The sequence below is a fragment of the Fistularia commersonii genome, chromosome 8 (assembly GCF_037954325.1).
Source record: "Fistularia commersonii isolate RoL2024-O1a breed Wild chromosome 8, RoL_Fcom_v1.0, whole genome shotgun sequence".
NCBI classification, from domain to species: domain Eukaryota; kingdom Metazoa; phylum Chordata; class Actinopteri; order Syngnathiformes; family Fistulariidae; genus Fistularia; species Fistularia commersonii.
Window position 1 is genome coordinate 12,266,615 of NC_141291.1, and position 21,822 is coordinate 12,288,436.

At 38.9% G+C, this 21,822-nt stretch overlaps 1 protein-coding gene across 4 annotated transcripts in view; it reads right to left on the reverse strand.

Annotated features, from left to right (window-relative positions):
* The window catches only part of sema5a (sema domain, seven thrombospondin repeats (type 1 and type 1-like), transmembrane domain (TM) and short cytoplasmic domain, (semaphorin) 5A), a 117,869-nt gene that overhangs the window by 31,311 nt on the left and 64,736 nt on the right, over positions 1-21,822 (reverse strand). For 3 of the 4 annotated variants that reach the window (XR_015106530.1, XM_086151214.1, XM_086151215.1), the window contains exons 8-16: positions 21,223-21,508; positions 19,401-19,536; positions 17,365-17,382; positions 16,133-16,337; positions 12,959-13,166; positions 11,142-11,259; positions 8,219-8,400; positions 7,818-7,961; positions 2,413-2,560 (exon numbers count right to left, since the gene is read on the reverse strand). Coding sequence is in view for 3 of the 4 variants with exons in the window: in XM_086151214.1 (XP_086007340.1) it covers positions 2,413-2,560; positions 7,818-7,961; positions 8,219-8,400; positions 11,142-11,259; positions 12,959-13,166; positions 16,133-16,337; positions 17,365-17,382; positions 19,401-19,536; positions 21,223-21,508 (1,445 nt within the window). In the remaining variant the exon portion in view is untranslated. The remainder of the gene's footprint in view (positions 1-2,412; positions 2,561-7,817; positions 7,962-8,218; positions 8,401-11,141; positions 11,260-12,958; positions 13,167-16,132; positions 16,338-17,364; positions 17,383-19,400; positions 19,537-21,222; positions 21,509-21,822) is intronic. The other variant, XM_086151216.1, reaches the window with a different exon arrangement.

A 21,822-nucleotide genomic window follows, 5' to 3' on the forward strand; every position in this document is an offset into this window, starting at 1 on the left:
TACCTTGCTGTTTTTAATTAAAATTTGTGTTTTTTATTGATGAGAAAACACTGTCATTGTCATGATTATCTTTTTACTCCATGGTGTGCTGCCCTGCTAAAATAAAGCATCTCCCTGAGATATAATGTTGTTTGATCTGGCAAAACCTGTGAGAATATTAAATAAGTTGAGCTGTTGTATTGCAGTTCTTCAGGGGGACATAGAGGCGTCAGTGAATTCGCTGTGTAATAACAAATGCGAGACAACCCCGATTAAATGCAGGGCTTCACTTTAAAAGATGAAGTTCAAGTGAGGAAACAAACAAAATCTCTCATACAGGCAGAAAACAGACCGGAAAGCCGAAAGGAAACCTTGAAAGACCGTGTCAATGTTACTGACAGAAGTGAAGGAGAAGGCGAGGCCCAGAGTAATGGCAACATGCTTTTTTAGGTTTTCCCACTGGCCTTACATATCCTCTTTGTCATTTTGTGTCTACAATCACTTTTGGACCATCCCTTCCCCAAATATCTGTACGATCTGTTTTAACCATCTCCTGCACAAGTTTTTCTCTGCTTGTCTATACGATAAGGATCCATTCGTCTAATCTATACTTTCCTTTTAGGAAACAACAGTGTGTGAAATTCAATTCTGACTTGAATCCTAGTAGAAAAAATAGACACTTCCTTGAAAAGTACTTCATACTGACAGCTGCCATTTTAAATGGAGGCATGCGCATTTATATAAATGAAGTGCTGGTAGAAATAACAGCAAAGTATCACTAAATGGCTGCGTTACAGGAAGTCACTCGTTCTATACATCTATCCTTAGCAGCTAAAAATATGTCATAGTCAATTATCAGCTTGTATTGTTATATTCTGGAGGCCACGGGGACTTGAGTGGGACGGTTTGTAATATAAAAATATTATGCGTCATTATGCATTATTATACGTCATTATACAGCATTATGTAAGACTGGTGTCAATCAGTATGATTTCTCCTTACCTATCCAATGAAACATTATCTTCAAACATTTATTGCTGCACCTTTAGTGCTTGTCATAAAGCAGCATAACAAGGAGGTGGACAAACATAGAGAGTAATCTTTAAATTACAGACCATAGTGGCGAAGCTACATGTTGAAAAGCAAGTGACAGTTACTGATGTATTTGTTGTTTGTGCCTGTCTGTCCTTTCATTTTCCATATATATTTTGAAAATCAAATGTCAGAATGGCTCAACCAGCGATGGAAAAAGTCCTACAATCATTTCATTTGTCAGGTATTCTTTTCCCTTACAGCTAGTAGATTCAATGAATCTAACTCAATTGGCATTCATTCAGCATTCAGACTAGAATTCACAAAAAAGAAAAAATTATTAAATGGTAGAATACATTTCCAGATTATTAGAAATGTGGTCAGGGCTTTTTATAAAACGTAATCAAATGTTTTTCAATTCTTAATTCATGAATTAATAAAAATGTACAAATAAGCTGCACTCAAATGTCTTATTGCTAAAACCAACACTGTTCATATTTTTTATGAATTATTGTTATTAAAATAAATGCAATATTTAGACAATTAAATAAAAACACTGCAGAAAAGATGAGCAAAGCATAGAGACTAATTAAAAATAGTGAAAAGAACAAAAACCCTGCATACTGACACCTTTTTATGTGGTTACTCTTGTTATGAACCTTGTTACAATTTTTTAAACCCAAGATATTAGTTTTATTGAGTACCTTTTTTTTCTGAAATTCCCTATGTGGGCACTGTGCTATAAACATGAAAAGGACAGGAAGGTTTTGAATTCTTTATCCAACGTGTCTACTTCAAACACAGTTTGGAAGTCATGATGGTGGCAGACATACCAGGATTAAATAGAGTAGGCAGTTAAAAAATAACCCCACTGAACCGAAATTATTATCAAAATGTTGAGGAATTCGCACACATCAGGAAGCACAGTAATACTAGAGGGCCTTTGCAAAGTCCTGACCAAAAATATTTCTTCTTCCTTCTTATTTTTATCACACCACAAATGTTTGTAGAGTAATATCTCTGATGTGGACATGCCTCTTGGTATTCGCATGTGTGTGAGTGTGTGTGTGTATGTGTGTGTGTGTGTGTGTGGTTGCGTTTGAATGCTGGTGTGTGAATGCTTTTTGTGTTCTTATGATTCAACACTATGAAAGCCATGATATGTGTGTGTCTGTGTGTATATGTATGTGTGTGTGTGAGGTATTATTTTGATCTTAGAAATAAATCTGATAAATGAACTACTACATCTGTATTAATCATCTCGGATTTGTAATCCTAAAATGTTTCTTATTTGTGAAAGTTATGGCCCAACACACCAAATGGTGAAGTCTGTGACCCTCAATAAACAGAAGGGGTCGAAAGAAGTGAAATGCAGGACTGTTTTTTTGATGCACAACATACCTGACCGCAGCCAGGACAGTCATTTCCGTTCTCACAGGTTCTGCGTCGTGACTGGATGCCACCGCCACAAGGCACAGTGCAGCGCTCCCATGCTGACCAGGCTGACCAGTAGACGTGTGGCGGGCAGGGCAGGTGTTCATTGCAGTACCTGAGAAGCAGACGTGCGAGTACTTTCATTTATTTTCTTAATTCATGGATAAACTATCCGAACAAATGATGTAGGTATGAATAGATTCACACTTTGTACTTTTTCCATCCCTATCTATAATGACTTTTAACATTTTTCTATAAATACACTCATGTTTGTAAGTTAAATGTCTTCGTATTTAGTAGCATTCATACGTTCAGGCAATGCAATGTATTCCCATGAAATGCAGTAGAGTGAGTTTTCAGGGCCAATAACTAGAAGTATAGAGCATTTAGAAGTAGAAGAAATAGTGCTCAAAGAAATAGTGCAGACTCAGTACTGGCTTCATAAAAATGAGTGCAAGTACATTATAAATGTAGTTAAATGGGAAAAGAGGTTGTAGTTTTGTCATTGCTAAGGGTAGGATTACATTTTGAAGAGAGTGAAAAGGCTAGGGAGGTGCAGTGGTTAGTGCTTCTGCCTCACTTATCCCTTGTTTGATTCACACTACAACGCTTCTTTTGAGGAGTTTGCATGTTCTCCCCATGTCTATGAGGTTCTCTTTTAATTTCCTCCCACAATCTAAAAACATGCCGTAGGTGTATTGAAGATCCTAATTGGCTCAGATGTGTAAATGAGAGCGTGCATGGTTGTATGTCTGTGTATGTGACGATGTGACTGACTTATGACCGGCCCAAGGTGAATCTTGTCTCTCGCCTAATGACAGGCTCCAATGACCCCTGCGACCCTGAGCGCAGGGTAGGGGATTCATATCATAACTGAATGATGAGGCAGTGTAAAGACTTTGACAGTTAAGTTCCTCAAATGACTGTAGCGTACAGTATGTCCAGTGAGGTGGGTAACCAACAAATCCAGAGTGACAGTGTCGTTTGCGTTGCCTTTGGAAAATGGAATGGTTATTTTATCTGAAAGAGCATAAAATTATATGAGGAGGGCAGTGAAGATGTCACCACACTGTTTGCCTTGCCACAGAACTGAAATAGCTACAAAGACTTCATACCACAAGACAGGAGTGACTGAAAAAGACATGTAAACTTCACTCTGAGCACATTTAACAAACCCAGAATGTCTCTTTGATGTGGTGCCCGGGTGCAGAGAACATGGTAGACTGTGATCGAGAACATCTTATTGAATCATGCGAGAGCGGATGGGTCCATGGCCCGAGAAAGTCCAGCTCTGAAAAGGCTTAACATTAACTCAAAAGTCCATTAAGAAAAACTCAGATCTTAATGAACTTTCATTTGCATTTTGCATAATTCATTGACACGGCCTATTAAAAAAAGCCACTAGGATGCATGTATCATCTCTAATTACATCATTTTACAAGACAGGATTATGGCAATGTCTAAAATACTTAATTACTCATTCCTCATTATACAACAACAGACGATAGCCAGCCTTATTAGAACCATATAATTCATTGTATAACTTTTACGCATACCATAAATATAATTTTGTTGGGTTCTCAACTGGCTTCTTAGGGAAACTGATTCTTCTTCTGCTAATAGTTTTTCCAAAGGCTCCGCCTGAATGCTTCCATTTTACTACACCCATACTGTTGTCAATGAAAAGCTCTATTTTGAGTACCATCAATACAAAAAAATGAAAGCAGTCTCCCTTTACGCTTTCACTAATCTGCATGCTTGTTTTGGGGATGCGGTGTTGTTTGGGAGTTTGGGGCCAGATAAAAGTACAGAAGAAGACACATGGAACACTGTCTGGAAAATAAGTAGATGAAACACACACGCTCTATGTTTTTATAGACAAACACAACGTATCTCTGCTGCAATGATAAATAAATAAAATACCAAATAAACACAGAGAATATTCAGATATTCAAAATCATCTTAACATCCCCATTAATCTGCCTGGTCAAGCCAGTAGTGTTCACCTATTACAACTTTTTATTCTCTATCTTAAGACACAAGCCGAGCAAAGTAAAACGCTGTTAATTACTTGCTATAAGCTGAGTGGGCTGTGTCAGTGTGCTCGGTGAAATACCAACAGGAGGCATTAACCAGGTGGATTTAAAGTCTGTAGTAATCCTGTGCATGGTCGGTTTCAGAACTTTATCTTTAAAAGCGCTCCCTGCTCTAAACCATCAAGGCCAAACTTAGGGGGAGGTTTGTTTTTGGCTAAAAGATGTCAGAGGGTAGAGATGGCAGTGGCTCTTCATCCTGGGGCTCTTTTCAGTTTTGTAATATACACGGATGTGCTTGAGCAAAAAAGTTTGTGCATTAATCTGAACAGAATATTAGCAGTTGAGTTAACATTTGAACTGAATTTACTATGCGTTAGGGCTTATTGTTGCTGTCGTAACACTTCTAAAAACATGTCCGTACTCAAGAGAATAATAAGCATTCAATCATTCAGTACTGAAAAGGTGATAAAATACCAGTCCTAGCATTCCATGCAGTCTAATGTGGAGGTCTGTGCCTATTTCACACATGGCTTGCTATAAGGGGCAGATGAGGTGGATGTTTGGGTGCACTGGACATTCAAAAGTTTTGCTTTGGGGGCATGACACGTACGGATATGCGCGAACTGAGCAATCACATACAAACAAATATTCCCGCGTATCTTATCCTTTTCTTCCAAAGGGTCATGGAGACTGTCAAATAAACACACACACACACACACACACACGCGCTTTTCCTGGACCTGATACCTGACCACACAGTGGCCTAATATAATTGAATAGCCAAGCAGAGAATAGTAAAAGAAAGTAAACAAGCAAAAAAAAAAAAAAAAAAAAAAATTGGTGAGGGGGAAGGAAAACTTGTATTTGGCCTCCCACCAAAGAGCAGCCAGACAGCATTTGAGTTCTTGGAACAGTGGCTGGCCATGTACTGTATTCTCTTCACAGCTCCTGATGAATTAGACCTTGAGAAAAGAACTGTTCTAGAAGCATCAGCGAGCAAGTAAAAAAAGGTGAGAGATTGGAGGAAATGAAAAAATCCTGGCATGGCAGGAAAAAAAGGGGTCGTCCTTGAGGCCCATGTCTAATTATTCATCCATCGTGACGCTGTTTGTGTTTCCTTGGTAACAATTTATTTCGCTTGTTCCCTGTACCTTCTGCTGCAAATTACAGTTAGGCCGAGAAATGTGGCCAGTGACACAATCTTCATGATTTGGCCTCTGCATGCCACCACATTGGATTTGAAATGAAACAACTACAAAGGAATTGAAGTGCAGACTTTAAGGGTTGAACAAAAATGATAACAAGTAGGAATTGTAGCTATTTTTATACAAACACACAGGGGCTCAAAAGTAATTGGACAAATTAACATAACCCTAAGTAAAACTTTTCAATATTTTGTTGAGAATCCTTGACTGTTGAAGTCTGGAGCCCATGGACATCACCAAATGCTTGGTTTCCTCCTTTGTGATGCTTTGTAAGACCTTTACTGCAGCTGTCTTCAGTTGTTGCTTGTTTGTGGGTCTTTTTGTCTTGCATGCTCGATTAGGTTGAGATATTGTGATTGACTCGGCCATTGCAAAATATTCCACTACTTTGCTTTAAAAAAACTCCTGGCTTGCTTTTGCAGTATGTTTTGGATCATTGTCTTATCTGTACTGTGAAGCACCTTCCAATCACCCTAGCTGCATATGGATGAATCTGAGCAGAAAGTATAACCGTATAAACTTCAGAATTCATCCAGCTGCTTCTGTCTTTTGTCACATCATCGATAAACACAAGTGATCCAGTGCCATTGGAAGTCATGCATGCCCGTGCCATCACACTGTCTCCACCATGTATAACAGAAGATGTGGTGGGCTTTGGATCATGAGCTGTTCCAATTCTTCTCCAAACTTTCTTCTTCCCTTCTTCATCTTATCTGTCCAAAGAATGCTGTTTCAGAACTGGGCTGGCTTCTTCAGGTGTTTTTTGGCAAAGTCAATTCTGGCCTTTCTATTTCCTTGTGGTGAATGTTTTATATTTACTCTCATGAAGGCTTCTCTTTATGGTAGACTTAGATACCTCACTTGAGTAGATGGTGTGAAGGGGGTTTTCTTCACCATGAGAAGGATTCTATGATCTTCCACCACTGTTGTCTTCCATGGACTTCCAGACCTTTTTGAGTTCCCCAGCTCATCAGTGCACTCTTTTTTTTCCTCAGAATGCACCAAGCTGTTAATTTGGCCACGCCTAACATTTCTGCTATCTCTCTGATGGATTTCTTCTTTTTTACGGCCTCAAGATGGTCTGGTTCACCTCCATTCAGAGCTCCTTTGACCGCATGTCTTGTGTTCACAAATAACAGCTTCCAAATGCAAACGCCATACCTGGAATCAACTCCAGACCTTTTAACTGCTTAATTGGTAACTGGTTACCGAGGGAAGAGCCTGTGCAGCCTTGTTAATGTATTTGCAGGCGTCTGAGTCAATTGTCCAATTACTCTTGGTCCCTTGAAAAAGATGCGACTACGCATTAAAGAGCTGTAATTCCTAAACCCTTGCTCCAATGTGGTTGAGAATCCTCTCAAATTACAGCTGGGAGCCTGCACTTTAAGCCTGTATTAGTTATATAATTGTACCCTGGATATGTTTTCGTAAACAGCTAAAATAACAAAACTTGTGTCACTGTGCAAATATTTCTAGGCCTATCTGTATTTGCACTGTTTTTTCATGAACTAGACAGAACAAAAGGAACAACACGATGTCTCACCAATAATTGATACTATGGATGCAGAGGAGGAATGGCCATTCATTTGAAGATGACTATTTTGAATTTCATAATACAGTTATCTTTATCAATTGAGCTCAAGATTTATGAAAACTTAATACTTGGAGAGACAAAGCTTCAGTTTTAGCAATAACTCCTCTTCAGACCTCTTTGCATGCTAGGTTTCTTTGTCCCTCTTCACATTAAGTACTCTCTCCTTAAAAAAAGGAAGAAAAAAAAAAGTACTTCTTACTCCGCTGAGGCCTTGAATGTAACTCAAGAACTGTACAAACATCTTTAAAAGGCTTTAATTCAATGCCAAATCCTCCAAAGCTTTAAAACAAGGCTCAGTCGTGTGAAAGCCAGAAAATTACCCAAGGACAGGCCTATCCATGCCATTCCTTAACTGGCTGTCATAAGGTTATACTTTGTTATACTTCCAAATTACAGGTCATAAGAACAGGTCTTTAAAAAGTTCTTTGAAGCACTCATTTATCCATGCATACAATCTGTTTAGGTGTGTGTTTTATTTTGAAAAACATGACTGCTGTTACACTGTTTGTGTTTAAATACATATATGTGTCAAAGTACCTCTCCTCACGGTTCTGACCCACGCATACTCGTCCGCCATGCCGAGGTGTCGGGTTGCTGCAGGACCGCTGGCGGACCTGGAACCCGATGCCACAGCTGGTGCTGCAGGGAGACCAAGAAGTCCAGGGAGTCCAGGCTCCATTTCTATGGATAAATGCAGAGTGACTCTCATTAGCCTCCCCTGAAAGCCGATGACGGGCAGGGGATGATAATAATAACAATGGAACTTGAAGATGTTGAGAAAAAAAAACCCACAAGAACCTTACAAGTTATGTTTTCCAACACTTCTAATTTTGCTTTAAATTAAAAACGGATAAAAATAGTTGGATTTGTTCATTTGTTGAAAACTGATGCACAACTCTCACGTCTCAGTTTATACATATCTCAGTGGAGATACTTACCTGGAGCAGTTGGCAACTTCAACACTGATCCCATGACAACTCTGTCCTCCACACTGGGGGGCCGGGCTATCACAGGCACGTGTCCGACACAGACAGGACCCAGCGCTGCCTCCATCATTATGACTACAAGTGGACCATCCTGACCAGGCGCCAAAACCTCCATCGACCGTCACATTACGTACCTGTTAGAGGTGAAAAAGGCCATGAATAAAACCTACAACGGTAATGGCTTTTCTCAGAAACTGCACATTGAGTTAATATAACGCTCTCAGGAGTGTGTTGTTATTTGAAGCAAAGCCCATCGCTATCATGGATGTGAAGGGAAATCAGTTTTCCCTTAAGCAGTAAGTATATTATATGTAACTTGGCACATCCAAAATTGTCCATTTGTATGCAATTGTATTGCAATTGAAACATTTCTCTTGGCATATGATGAGATTGCATTTGAGATAATGCACAAAAACGGAATATAAAAAGTGAATGGATGCAGAAAAAACAGAAATTAGAAATTAAAGTGTCCATGTAATAGAAATTGATAGCAAAACAATGGTAGCAGGGAGGTGTATTAGTGGAGGTATGAAAACCGCGTCCTGCGCTCATGAGCTAAATTCAAAACTATGTTGGTAAAAGATTCACATCTGCAAATGATATGAGCTGTGTTGTGTTTCAAGGTGATCTGAAAAAAAAGAAGCAAAGAACACTTTAACATGAGGAGATGAGTGTGTGATAATCATGTAGGATTGGTATCTGCAAATTATATGAGCTGCGCTGTGATTCAGCATAATTTTTCAAAAAAGGAAAGAACACTATCACATGAGGAGACGAGTGTGTGATAATCAGCTGTTATGGCAGAAGCGGTAATAATGCTTGCCCTCCACTCATACTGGTTAATTGAAGTCTGCAATGTGTCGAAAGGATAAATGTGTGGCTAAAACTGACACAACTTCCATCAATGAAATGCCTCGAACAACAATAGGGGAAAGAGAGCAATTGATGCATTTATTCAACTTATTATTTAAAATATCAAGCTGCACTTATGGGACAATCTTTCCATAGCACATGCCCAACATGTGACATAGTTTTAAATATTATATAACTGCATTCATCTGGAACTGACACATGACACTGATGCGGCTGTATCGGTAAATGTAATTTTTCTGTATTGTTTCTATCAGAAAAGAATTCAAAGGAAATACTGCAATAGACACATTATCATAGACGCTGATATTCTTCTTTATACAGATCATATGAAAAATATCTTTTCTGACAAAAATGACATATTTTAGTGGTGCAGCTTATTATATTAAACGTGCAGAGTTATGCGGTTTCGTGAAAGGCACTTTTAAGAATAGCGAACTCCATGCAATCTTTCACATTTAGAAATGCCTGGCAGAAGCCTTAAGAAAACATACAGGACAATGACTAAGAATCCATTGCACTTTCCTTCAAACGTCAAGGCTTATTTCCAGAAAGATGTAAGGTTGCTGTGATATATGGCATTTTTTTAAGTTGATATAGTGTATCTCCTGTTTCTGCCCACACAGCATAGTTTAATTTACAAACTCTTGACTGGCCTCCAACTCCAAACTTCAACTTTGTAAGGGAAAGGCTGTCAGGAAATGGTAAATCCGTACTTGCAACCCACATGTGATGCAAGAACCTAACATGACCCTATATATATATATATTTATTCTTTTTATTGACATGGAGCTGTCCACATCTTGGCTTATAGTGATATCTCCATGGAACCATTAATTCTGACAGTTAATGATTACTCACTATAAATGGATCTGGCCTGTTTGCATCAAGTTTAAGTGTGCATACTTATTCAATTTGTGGTAAGGGGTGCAGTCTGTGGTTCCCTGAAAATAGATAAAAACAAATGTATTGATCTGTCCACTCACGCTGAAAGGTGCACGTTATGTTTAATTCATTTGAATTATTCTAGAATGGAATATGAGTGTGATCTGATTAGGGGCAGCGTGGCGCAGGAGGTAGAGCAATTGTCTTTGGAGACCAACATTCCTGGTTTGATTCCCGGCTTCTCCTAGTGTGTCAAGTGTTTGCAATACACTGAAGCCCTAACTGCTCACCTGGCGCTGGTGGACGGCAGCCTACTGCTCATGATTCATCCATGATGGGTTAATTGCAGAGAACCAATTTCCTCTCAAGGGATTAATAAAGGATAAATTATTATCCAGCAACATATCATAAGCTTCAATGATGTTACTACCACAGCACTGTTTGATTGTCTGATTGGATGGAGGAAGTTGTAACCCCTTCACATTGGAAGATGAACACTATGGGTGTTCAACCATATTGTAAGTGCTTGTTTATTCACATATAAGTATGTGTGGCAATTCATGTGTATGCAGGGTTAGCCATGATTCTGCCACAGATCTGCTGACAGATGCCACTGGATGCTGAATGAGAGCCAAATATCCCTCTGAACATAAAAAAAATAAGAGCCACAGAGCTCTCCCCCACATAACAGACTTGAAAATGAAATTCAGAGAACATGAGTTGTACTGATATTGCTGAGCTTTCTGCAACCAGTAAAGCCGATTCAGTGTGTTTTAAAATAAAGGGTGAGCTGTTTTCCTAATGAACGAGAAGTTTGGAGATTAGTGATGAGTTGTTGGACCCAAGATGCCTTTCTTTGGCAGGAAAATGGTCTGGGTTTCTGGGCTGGAACGTCCAAGATGTGTGTTAATAGAGAGAACACAGAGCAGGATGTAGCTTTCAGCAGAGTGGGGCAAAGATAAATGTGAGTATTAAGTTCATAGGGATAGAGGAGATAGCATAAAAACAATTTCTATTTAAATTCAAAGTCTCATGGTGGACCCAGAAAAGAAAATTATTCAATGAGGTGTCCCTGGAAAACGGTATACAAGGATCTAATGGTCAGGACCATAAAACTCACTGGGCATTTTGTAATGCTTTGCTCCCATTGGCTCATTCGGGCACTCTCCTCCAAAGTGGTGCATTTCTTAAGCAAAAGATCCCAACCACAGTACGGATCCCTTGCCCCCACACACGATCTGAAAAGAAAGAAGGACTTTTAATAACCTGTCATTTAAGATGGCTCTGCATTGTGCCAGAACAAAACAAACAAGTCAATCATTGTCTCGAATCACAAAGAAGGAGTGAGGTTATGAGTAAAGATGGACAGTAAGAGGATAGCAAGGTTGTTAAAATAGGAAATGGGTGGCGACAGAATACTTGTGAAAGAGAGGTGGGTTGATGGTAAGAGGCAGCTTTCGAGACAAAGGAAAAGGAGGAAAAAGGGCAGGAAGTAGAAGCATCTGCAAATTAGCTTAGATAAGAGGGAAGGGGGAAGGTACTGGAATCACAGACTTTAGAGCAATAAGAAGACAGGGATTTTTAGAGACAGGCAAGAGGAGATGTTCATTTATTTTATTTTTATATTGGCACAATTAAGATGCTCGACAATGCTTACATAGCATCACTATCCTAAAATGATGTCTTGACACAATGTACTGAGTGGTTTTTCAGGTAATCTTCAAGCAAACACAAGGATTATAGTTATTGTGTTTGCAGTCAAACATTCTGACTGAAATAGCTTATCAGCCTGACAAATATTCATTGTGACAGGGCTGCAAGAAAGATACCTGAATTTGTCTTTGGAATATCAACTTCAGGTGGTTTAGTGATTGCAGCAAAAAGTCTGATGTTACTCTTTTCATGCAAATATCAGTCTGCTGCCAAATCTGTGACATATATTGGAGCCACAGGCATCAACCAACCTGATGCACCTTGAGTGAAATGTGACCAAAGTTGTCCATAAGTTCCATAACAATAAACCACATGCGGACAAAATCTATTCACTCATATTAAAATTTAAAAAGGGCTGTCACCCTGCCTTGCTGCAGACAAAAGGTAAGTGACAACCAGAATGAAGCATCATGTGCTATATCAGTTTGTACAAAGATATAAGGGTTGACAAAAAATAATGAAAAGGATAAAGTATAATTTTAAACATGTCTTTTAGTATGCCTTGAGGGTCTAGCAAATTGCGCGCATTCCATCAGTGAGACACCGGGAGACTATAATATTTTATAATATTGCACACTGGTAAACCGAAAAGAAATAACACTGATGAAATTAGCGAATCTCAGCAGCTGCTTGTCTGTTTTGTTTTCCCTCCATCTCTCTTGGTTTGTTATTCGAAAAAAAAAAGATGCAAAAGAGGCGATCAAATACCATAACAGCGGAGCTATATATCACCTAGATAGGAAGCAATATTGTACTTCTCTCCGCACTCAGGAGCTCATTGTGAGAAGTAAGGCAGTTATAATGGATGGTATCCAAATCTTGTGTTGAGCATTCACATCCTTTTTCTTGGTTTTCTTTCCATCTTACTCTTTTCCAATATTAATGACTTGACAATGTGTCATCCGGATAGACAGAAACGCAATATATCTGATAAGACCACTGCCAGGGAACGATATGCAGACAGGAAGCACATCATTTTATTGAACAATGCGAGGAAGAAAGTGAGACAGACAGAGGGCAGTTTTGGAAACCTCAATTGGCTCAGACAAAAGCTGATTAACAGGGTTTAAAATCTCAGCAAAGCCCCCTGACCAACACACAGGCCTGGCCCTCTCAGATAAAGGACATCTTACGATAGAGTGGAGGTTTAAAAATTTTTGTGCGCACATACGCATTGGATACTTTCAAGTGAGATTAATGCTGGTTGTTTTTGCATGAACTCACTCTCTGGTCTTGTGATAGCTGCATCTCTTGAGCGGGATCTTGATGACCTGGTCTCTCACACCTACATAAAGCTCGCTGCGACTGTGCAGGATCAGCAGGCTTCGGATGGGCTGCCTCTTCCTGGGGGGGAATAGCTCGATCTCCTCTAATAAGCAGCTTCCCATGGACTGATTGAGAGGTGAAAGAACTTTCCTGATAGTACCGTAATCTGGAAGAGAGATGGGAAAAGGAATTGATTTGCTCAAAAGAGAAAGACACACCCAGGAACTAAAGTGCAGACACACTAACCCCTGAACAAAGAGGCTTCTAAACATAAGGTGCAGTGGTGTCAGGCTAAGGTTTACCATTGAACTGGAATGATACAGATAAAACCAGAGAGGTGGTGTGACACCAAAATGTCTGATTTCTGGCCTACTTTTTTGTTAGGAGTGAAACTCATTTGTAGCAATAAGAAGAGAGTTTAAAAAAAGCGCATCTTAGTCAAAACACCCTGTCAGTTATTTCACATACGGTAGCCCCCTTCAGTTGAAGTTGAGGTCAGATGTTCTTTTGGGGTGTAAGATTATACAAACATTATCTATTATATATGACATCCCTTAGTTGCAGAAAAGGCAATTAGGTGTATCGTGATGCCAAGGGAGGAAGAGGGAAATTTCTAATTGACACTTTCAAGGTTGCCAATCTAAAGGGCAAGTATTGCCGCATTTCTTTTTTTTCCCCACAAGGAGTTGTCTTCTGGTCCAACCGTGCAAACAGGAAATGTTGACTGCACGCAAAAAGCTGTTTGCTCTGAACAACAACATGCACAGGTACCGCTAAGATTATTTCATATTTTAGATCATTTTAAAAATCTTTTGGTTTTATTTGAATTCTGCACCTATAGACAAACTAGTTAAAAAACTGCAACAGGGCTAATGATGAGTGAATGATAAAATCGTGCTTTAATGAAATATGCTGCTGGGCAAGTCCTCACATAAACAAATGAAATAAAATACAAAATAGCCTACACCTTTAAATCTGTGGACACCAGTCAAAGCCACAAGGCAATTCACAACTGCCGCAATCAGCAGAGTGCATTTAAGCGTTGATAACAGCATGTGATTAGGTACAGTCTACGCTGGCCAATGGCCTTGGCAAAGTTTCAGATGTTTTCATTAGTGTCTGGTTACCGTCTGGGGAACTCGCAGTGTGGGCAGCTCTGGAACGGTTCTACATTGATCACAGTGCCACACAAACAATGAAAGGTTTGTGAGGAAGATGCCAAGTGCAGAACCAGTGAACTGTGTGTGTGTGTGTGTGTGTGTGTGTGTGTGTGGAAGGGGGGGCTGTATGCTTGTTTGTACGTGTGACATCCTAAAATAACAATGGGAAGTACAATGGGAAAATCATTTTGACATTTCCCAGTAGGCCTTTGGTACACCCACACAGCAAAGTGTATCACTGCACTCAAATTCAGTTCAGTTGACCGATTTATAATCTATCTTATATGTAACAGACTGACAGAACAGATACCGCTGGGTGGGTATCTGCTATCTTGCTGATAACAATTTCTACATATTGTTAAGTTGTATAAGTAGTCATCACACATATGAGCAAATGATGTGCTGATATAAAACGCACTGCTGTTCAGTGGAGATACAACAAGTGAGAGGGTTAAATGTATTATTGTCTAAATCTCAGGTTTCTTCTGGGAAATGTCTGTGTGGTTTTGATTCATAAGATCATTGCAATGTTTGTAGTGCGCGTGTGTTCTTTTAGTCATTTTAGAAACTTATTGCAGCATGTAATAGTCAAACTAATGGCTAAAGGGCTTCTCTACAATCTCTTTCCAGAACTGCAATGATATCTTGTGAACACCTTTATTTTTCTCTTTCTTGAATAAGTTCAAAGTGCTAATTTTCCCTTGAAAATTATTGGTCTGGAACTGGAAGACTTTACTGACAGAGACGATATAAACACAAAATAGTTTATGAAGGGATATATTTTCAATTTCATAAGTGCAAGTTATAACCCATAACAGTCATTTGAGTACAAAAGAAGTGATTGGCACCTGGATATAGATGACATCACATTGTTCCCAGAAAGCCTTACCCATTTCACAAATGTCAGGGGTAAAGTACCAAAATGTCAAATTAGCTTGACTGTTTCTTACCTATGTGTAGCCATAATACTTGTATTGACTGGAATCAAATGGGAAGCTGGTATTTACTGTTAAACATGTAATTTTCAAATTGAATAAATATCCCCTCAAGGTCCTTTAGCCTCTCATTCTCTCCACTTAGAAATGAAAATAACAAAAAAAAAAAAAGATCCTGTATTGGTACACAACTATCAATTCTTTGTTTACACTGAGCAAAAACTGGGCTTATCTCATTTTCAGTTCTTTTTTAAGGTGTTCTACAAAATTTGTAAAATACTAGTAGATTCTGGGTTGACACCCAGAACAGAAAAGCAAGCACTCGGCAAATTTAAAAATACTTGAGTAGGAACCTTCTGTAATTTTGTTATGGGTGAGGATCCAAAGGTGAGGTTGCAGTCCGGCTGAAGTTGCATGCTGGGAGACCCACGTTCAAAGCATCTTTCTGGCCAATGTTCCCCGTCTGAACAAAAAACCTTGCGAGCTACTGCCTTGTTTATTTTCACAGCCTGAGAACAAGAACTGCAACATGATCGTCCTTACAGAGTCCTTGCTGTTGGCAAAGGCATCATAATGTGTGTGTATGGTATGTGTCCTTTCTGATCTAAACAACATCAGCAAAATAACTATGCCTATTTATTTTTTGCCCTGTTTAAGATTTCAGCATAAACAAAGTCTTGAGTTACTTATGATAATGTTATTTATGAGCTTGACATTTAAACATAGTACTCTTTAGGTCAGTGAGTCTATTTGTCAATTTTATGGCCTTGCAAGTCCTTGACATTGAAGCTGTGGCTTCTAAAGCAGCACTAAATGGAAAGTCTTTGATTGGCTGTTGAGTGACCTTGTTACTGACCAATAGATCAGGCAGAAAGCAAGAAATCAGGAAATGCAAGCAAGCAACCACGTATAAGGAAAATAATTGAAACGGAGGGGGAAAAAAATAGAACAGATACAGGCATAATATTTGCATAATTAAAGGAGGGGGTACACATACACGCACGCACGCACACACACACACTACGTGAGAAACATACCAGTGGCCAAATAGATAATATGGAATAGCAAGTCTTTCCCTTGAACCACATCCACTGCTACATGACTGAAGCGAACGTTGTCCTCCATGAAGTATGGCACAGGGACCACAGGCTGGACCACCTCATGCATCAGCAAAAACTTCTGAGCATCTTGCAAGTTTCTCTCCGTCAGGTTCACGTATGAGCCGGAGTCAATGGTGCCGCACTGTGGGGATGGAGAGATCAGAGATGAAGAAAGTGTTTGCTGTTCGGCCAGAGGTACCACACAAAGATGGAACAAACAAGGGGAACATGGGATTGAGTGATTAGATGAACAAGGCTTTAAAATCATTTATAGCCTAGTTTTCTCTTCTCGCATCTATAAAGCTTTACTGTCAACATACCGAGGATAATCTAAGTCGGAAGAATAATAAATGTTTTACGAAGTGAATAGTTATTTTTCCTCATATGCATATAGATGCTTGTGAGAATTTCTTTTTGCTCCAATTATTACATGTCTGATTATTCTTTCTTTACCTCAGCAATAAACTGATATCTTAAAAGTTTTGACTTTTAAGCTTTAGTTATTGATCTTTTTTCCCTTCACATATGCCATGCATTCTACTGTTAAAGCAATATCACTTCAACAAAGGATCTCAAAATAGATAGCAAAATGACTTGTGCCTGCAAAGTTCATACTTCGGAAGAAAACCAAATGGCTGTGCAAAAAGAAATGTCTCATAAAAATATGATTTCAAAGTCAAACTTAATTTGGTTTTATCATGTACTTTTGATTGGAGGTTCTTATCGTTCAGTCTCAAGACAGTTTTGCTGCAACAGAATCAAATAGAAGTTATATATTAGATTTTTTTTCATATTATAAGTTATTTGTGAGAGTTTATTTATTGAAAGGAATTTAATAAAGTGTTCTCTTTCCCAATGGAAATTGAAAACAGGATGTTTTTAAATATCAAAAGTAAATAGGATGCATTAGATAACCTTTGCTTTCCTTTGCTTTTTTTTCCCAATTCTGGGCGTATCCAAAATGTTGAGAATCAGAGTAGAAAGACAAATCATACTGCCAGTACAAGCATACTGCATTACCATGATGGCAACAGTAATAGTGCTGCAACTGAAGCTTAGCATTTGCCAACCACAGTCAGGCATAAAACCAGTTCATCTGTGGGAAAGCTTGAACTAACCACGCATGCATGTCAGTACTGGGGTAAAGGATGTGGATTGAATCCACTTACACAAAGATTGGGCCTTTTCTAGAAGCAGAGGCAAGAAAGCAAAAAAAAAAGAAAAAAAGTTAGACAATTACAGTGACTCTTGATATCTTGAAAACAGAATTATAGATGCCTTGTCTACATGTCATCCAAGTTGACCATAAACAGCCTGATTGTCCTTTGAGTTTAGAGCTTGGGCTGCGATTAGTTCCTGTTGAATAGCTACAGTCACAAGTGGCACGGACACCACCTTACACAGATCAATTCCTGGCCTTCCTTGGGCTGACAGATGGGAATCATAGAGGGCTTTCCCTGGATGGGCAACGGATCAGTAGAGATGGGAAATTAAAGTCCTGAAGGACAGGGAAATGTAGTTCTATATGAGCACCCCTTCTCTCGTGTACACTTGTGTCCCTTGGTTCAAGCAAAAAATGTGGAATAGCAGTAATAAAACATGTCCCTTACGTTTTGCTGTTGCGGTTCGCCATCAGTGAATTTTGCCGCAGGTTGTGCGCAAGTGTGTGTGTGTGTATGTGTGTGTGAATCCTAACGTGTCTCCAAGTGTGCTTGATTGTATGTTTGCCCCAGTGAGATAAACGTGGCCACGGTGACCTGACCAGTGGCGCTCTATGACATTGGGTAATGGCGGCAGAGAAAAAGATCTGTGATTTCCCTGGTGCAGTCAAGGTTAGAGACAGAAGCATCATTTGGCTGACAGCGAGTCCCTGCACTCTGCCTCACTCATTATTAGCATTGTTCTCTGCTAAGATGAAAAGTGTCATTGAACAAAATGGTTGTTTCACTACAATTAAAATTACAAGACAACAACAATTCTCCTCGGTTTTCTGCTAAAAGACTAAATAATCCCATTTTGCTAATCATAGACAACAAACTGGCACCTTCTTTATAGTAACTAACTGCTGTTTGACAGAAAACCTTTACAACCAAGAGATGGTATTAGCTTGGAACACAAAACAAACATGACTCATAAAAACAGAAGGATCAATGTGCTGTTTTAAACAGATTGGTGGTATTTTCTGTGCTGACTGACAGGTTATTAAGCTTTCAGTCAATAGCCTGTGTGAGTTTTGAGTGATTAGTTCACATTCATAATTATCCTTTCTTGGCAGATTTTTTTTTTCAATCATAACTCATTTGTGTACACAAGGTATTTCTATGTGCTTGGTAGCTTTTATGAGCACCGGGCTCTAGTAGGTGTTTCTTTGCATGAACATTTGTGTGGGGGTGCGTGCACCAAGGGATGAAGAAAATAAATGCTCAGGCCATAAATCCTCCTCTCGTAAATCTAATCCTCCAACATTGACAAATGCTTGATGAAGATGTCACTGAAACCTAGATAAAGTGTGTATCGGTCCAGTGGTGAGGACTAGGTATTGTCTGAGCTAAGTGGAATGATGGAGGAGAGATGGGTAAGGAGAAGAGGACATGATCCTGCTTTATCCTTGAGGAAAACAACCTTTTAAATGTACAGGGTCTGCACTTATATATTGATGCAATTATGTGGTGAATCTGCTGGAAAGGATACATCTGCGGCAGATCTCTGCCACGGAAATGTCAATTTATTGAAGTAAGTTCCGCAAAACTAACTGATATGAAAACATGTGATAAGTGAATGAATAATTGAAGTACTGATTCACAGGAGAGCGCATCTATTTTTGTAGACTGTCAGGGACAGACTGGCAGGAACTATTTGTCTGTTTTGTCAGTATGAGAATGTCATTAAAGATGATATGTATGTGTGTTACTTTGATATCAAACTTTCAGAGCCTTCGTGCACCTGCTGGCCTGACAGAAGCATAATTGAAGGACAGAGATGAAGATGAATTGAAGGACAATTTCCTTTTGGCACACAACCGGTCACATATTGTTAGGTTGAGTGGGCAGTGTGTTGGATCTACATTACTTCAAGCATGAAGAAATAATCATTAATGTTTAATTAAATAATGAAACTGGTCTTGTCTTGTCAATGTTCGAACCGTTAATATGCCGATGGGCGATTTTTTTTTTTTCTTTTTTCTTCTTGTGTTTGATTTTGTTACCTGAAAATCTGGGTTGGGGTTCGGGTAAGGCAACCATGCCGACCGTGAGTTCTCCTGGTACTTGAAAGGCCCGTTGAAAACCCTCGATATGGCACTGAGATTGAAGGCACACACAGCAGATGCAGCAATGCTGTTTCTGAATGTCAGGGGAAAAAAAAAAGATTCAGAGAGAGAGAGAGAGAGCAAGAAGAGATGAGACGATAACAGGAGTGATGGATGAGAGAGACACAACAAAGTTTTAGAAAGAATAAAAGCAAAAGTCCCCATCACAATTGCAGGAAATTTACTTTTAGTTATTGTTGCTGTTTGGTGAGCTAGTCTTTTTACATATGTATTGCTAACAATACAAATCAAACAGAGAAGAGACAGCCGCAGACACTATTGTAAGTAGTCACGATTATTGGATTATAAATTCAGCAATAGCACACAATTAAGCTGTTCGGCTTGTCTGATTAACAGCCCAGATCTCACATCTGAAATACAGCTTTGACTTTTTAAACTGTCAGTTTCAACAAGTACCAGTCTCCTCCTCCCTCCACAGAAAGTATGGAATAAGTGAATTAATTCTCAACTCAAACTGCAAAACTTGCAATGTGAATTATAAACCAATGTGGCTGTTCATTAAACTGTGTGCCTGCCGGGGAAACATTTCCAATACCCTTCAAAAGACTTAGTCTTCTGCAGTGGCAAGGCACTGACCATAAAGAGTAGATTACTCAGCTTTTAATAATTGTGTGTGTGTGTGTGTGTGTGTGTGTGTGTGTGTGTGTGTGTGTGTGTGTGTGTGTGTGCGCATGTGTGATAAAGAAGGGGGCGGGGTTTATAATTTTTGTGAGAACAGATTGCATCTCATGTCTTACTTCCTCTAAGTGCAATACAATTCACAATTAAATGAGTGTTATGTCTTTAAATTAACAGTCTTAGCTAACTGTATCAATTTTTAAGAAGTAATTATGTTATTTGTTATCTGAAATTTGGGCAAAAATCAATTGAATATAAGGCAGAGCATCCAAATAGTAGTAATAGTAATATGTACTAATATGTAAACCTATGTTGTACATGCAACTTATAAAAATATTAAAATATAAATAATATAAGACATAGAGAGTGCCGGTGTGTCTTCTGACATGAATTAGGAAGGGATTTTATATATATATATATATATATATATATATATATTCTCTTCAAAGGGCACATTTGTGGGAGATGACTGGTATTAAAAAAAAAAACAGAATTTATAATAGAAAAAGGGTGTTAAGGATATGTTGAGGACCACTTGTTGCTTATATGTAATATTTTTAAAAAATCCTTTTCCGTCAAAACTAACAATATGAACCCATTGTTTAAATGTAATTTAAATAAACTGGCGTGAGTTGATAATAAGAATAAACATTCTAAGCACAATACTATATCACCCTGAAAAAATAAGTAATATGTTGTCGCTGGAATGTCAAAACTATATGAAGGTTTCGCGAAAAGCGATCTTCACTGTCTTTGTGTTGACATTGTAACATGGCAGTAGTTTTAACACGTCAGCGACTGTCCCTTAAAATGTTACAACCGAGTCATGGATTTCTGTGAGAGCTGCTTTAAACCAGAACAATGGAGTCTGGGTCATTGAAAAGGTTATCTCTCTGACAATATATAAGGATTTGTTATCAACAATATTATGTTGTTGCAAAGCTACATTTAATTCAAGTCATTCAAATATTAAACGAAGGCGAATAAATTAGCGATGAATATATTTGTCAATGTATTAAATAAAGATAAGATGAATTATGCAGAGGCTGCCAATGTATTTTTAAACTTGTATATCACTTACACATTGGTTGTAAAAATGCCGTAGAGTAGCTCCAGCTCAGGCAGGTAGAACGTGCCCTGCAGCTCGTTGTAGTTGAAAGGGATTTCTCCCGGCCGGGAACAGTTCAGCCTGGCCTTCATAAAAGTGGTCCACGTGTCCTCCAGGAGGAAGCGGCCACCAATGTCATTCTTACAGACGCGCCCGGCTCGAGAGAACACCGTCCGGCCACAGTCGTGCTCCACGGCGTTTTCCCGAAAGAAGAAATATGTGAAGTTGCTGATGTCGTAGGAGGAGACAAAGTTTGGCTCTGTCAAAGAAGATGGAAGAGGAGACGTGGGGGAGTCAGGGAAGAGAGACATGAAATAAAAAAAAAAAAAAGCAGATATAAAACTATATAGAGAGAAGAGTGATGAGGTATAGAATATATGAAGAAAGAAAAATATGTAACATTGGAGCAAGAGGTGGTGGAAGAGAGAATGGTTGTTTGGTGTGACGGATTGACTCCTGGTGTGAACGAGTGTGCGGCCCACACAACAGCAGGTGATCGGGATTAATAACTACAGACAACGTTATTAATGGCTTGGTGTTGTAATAGGAAAACTCATTTTTCATCCCCAAACC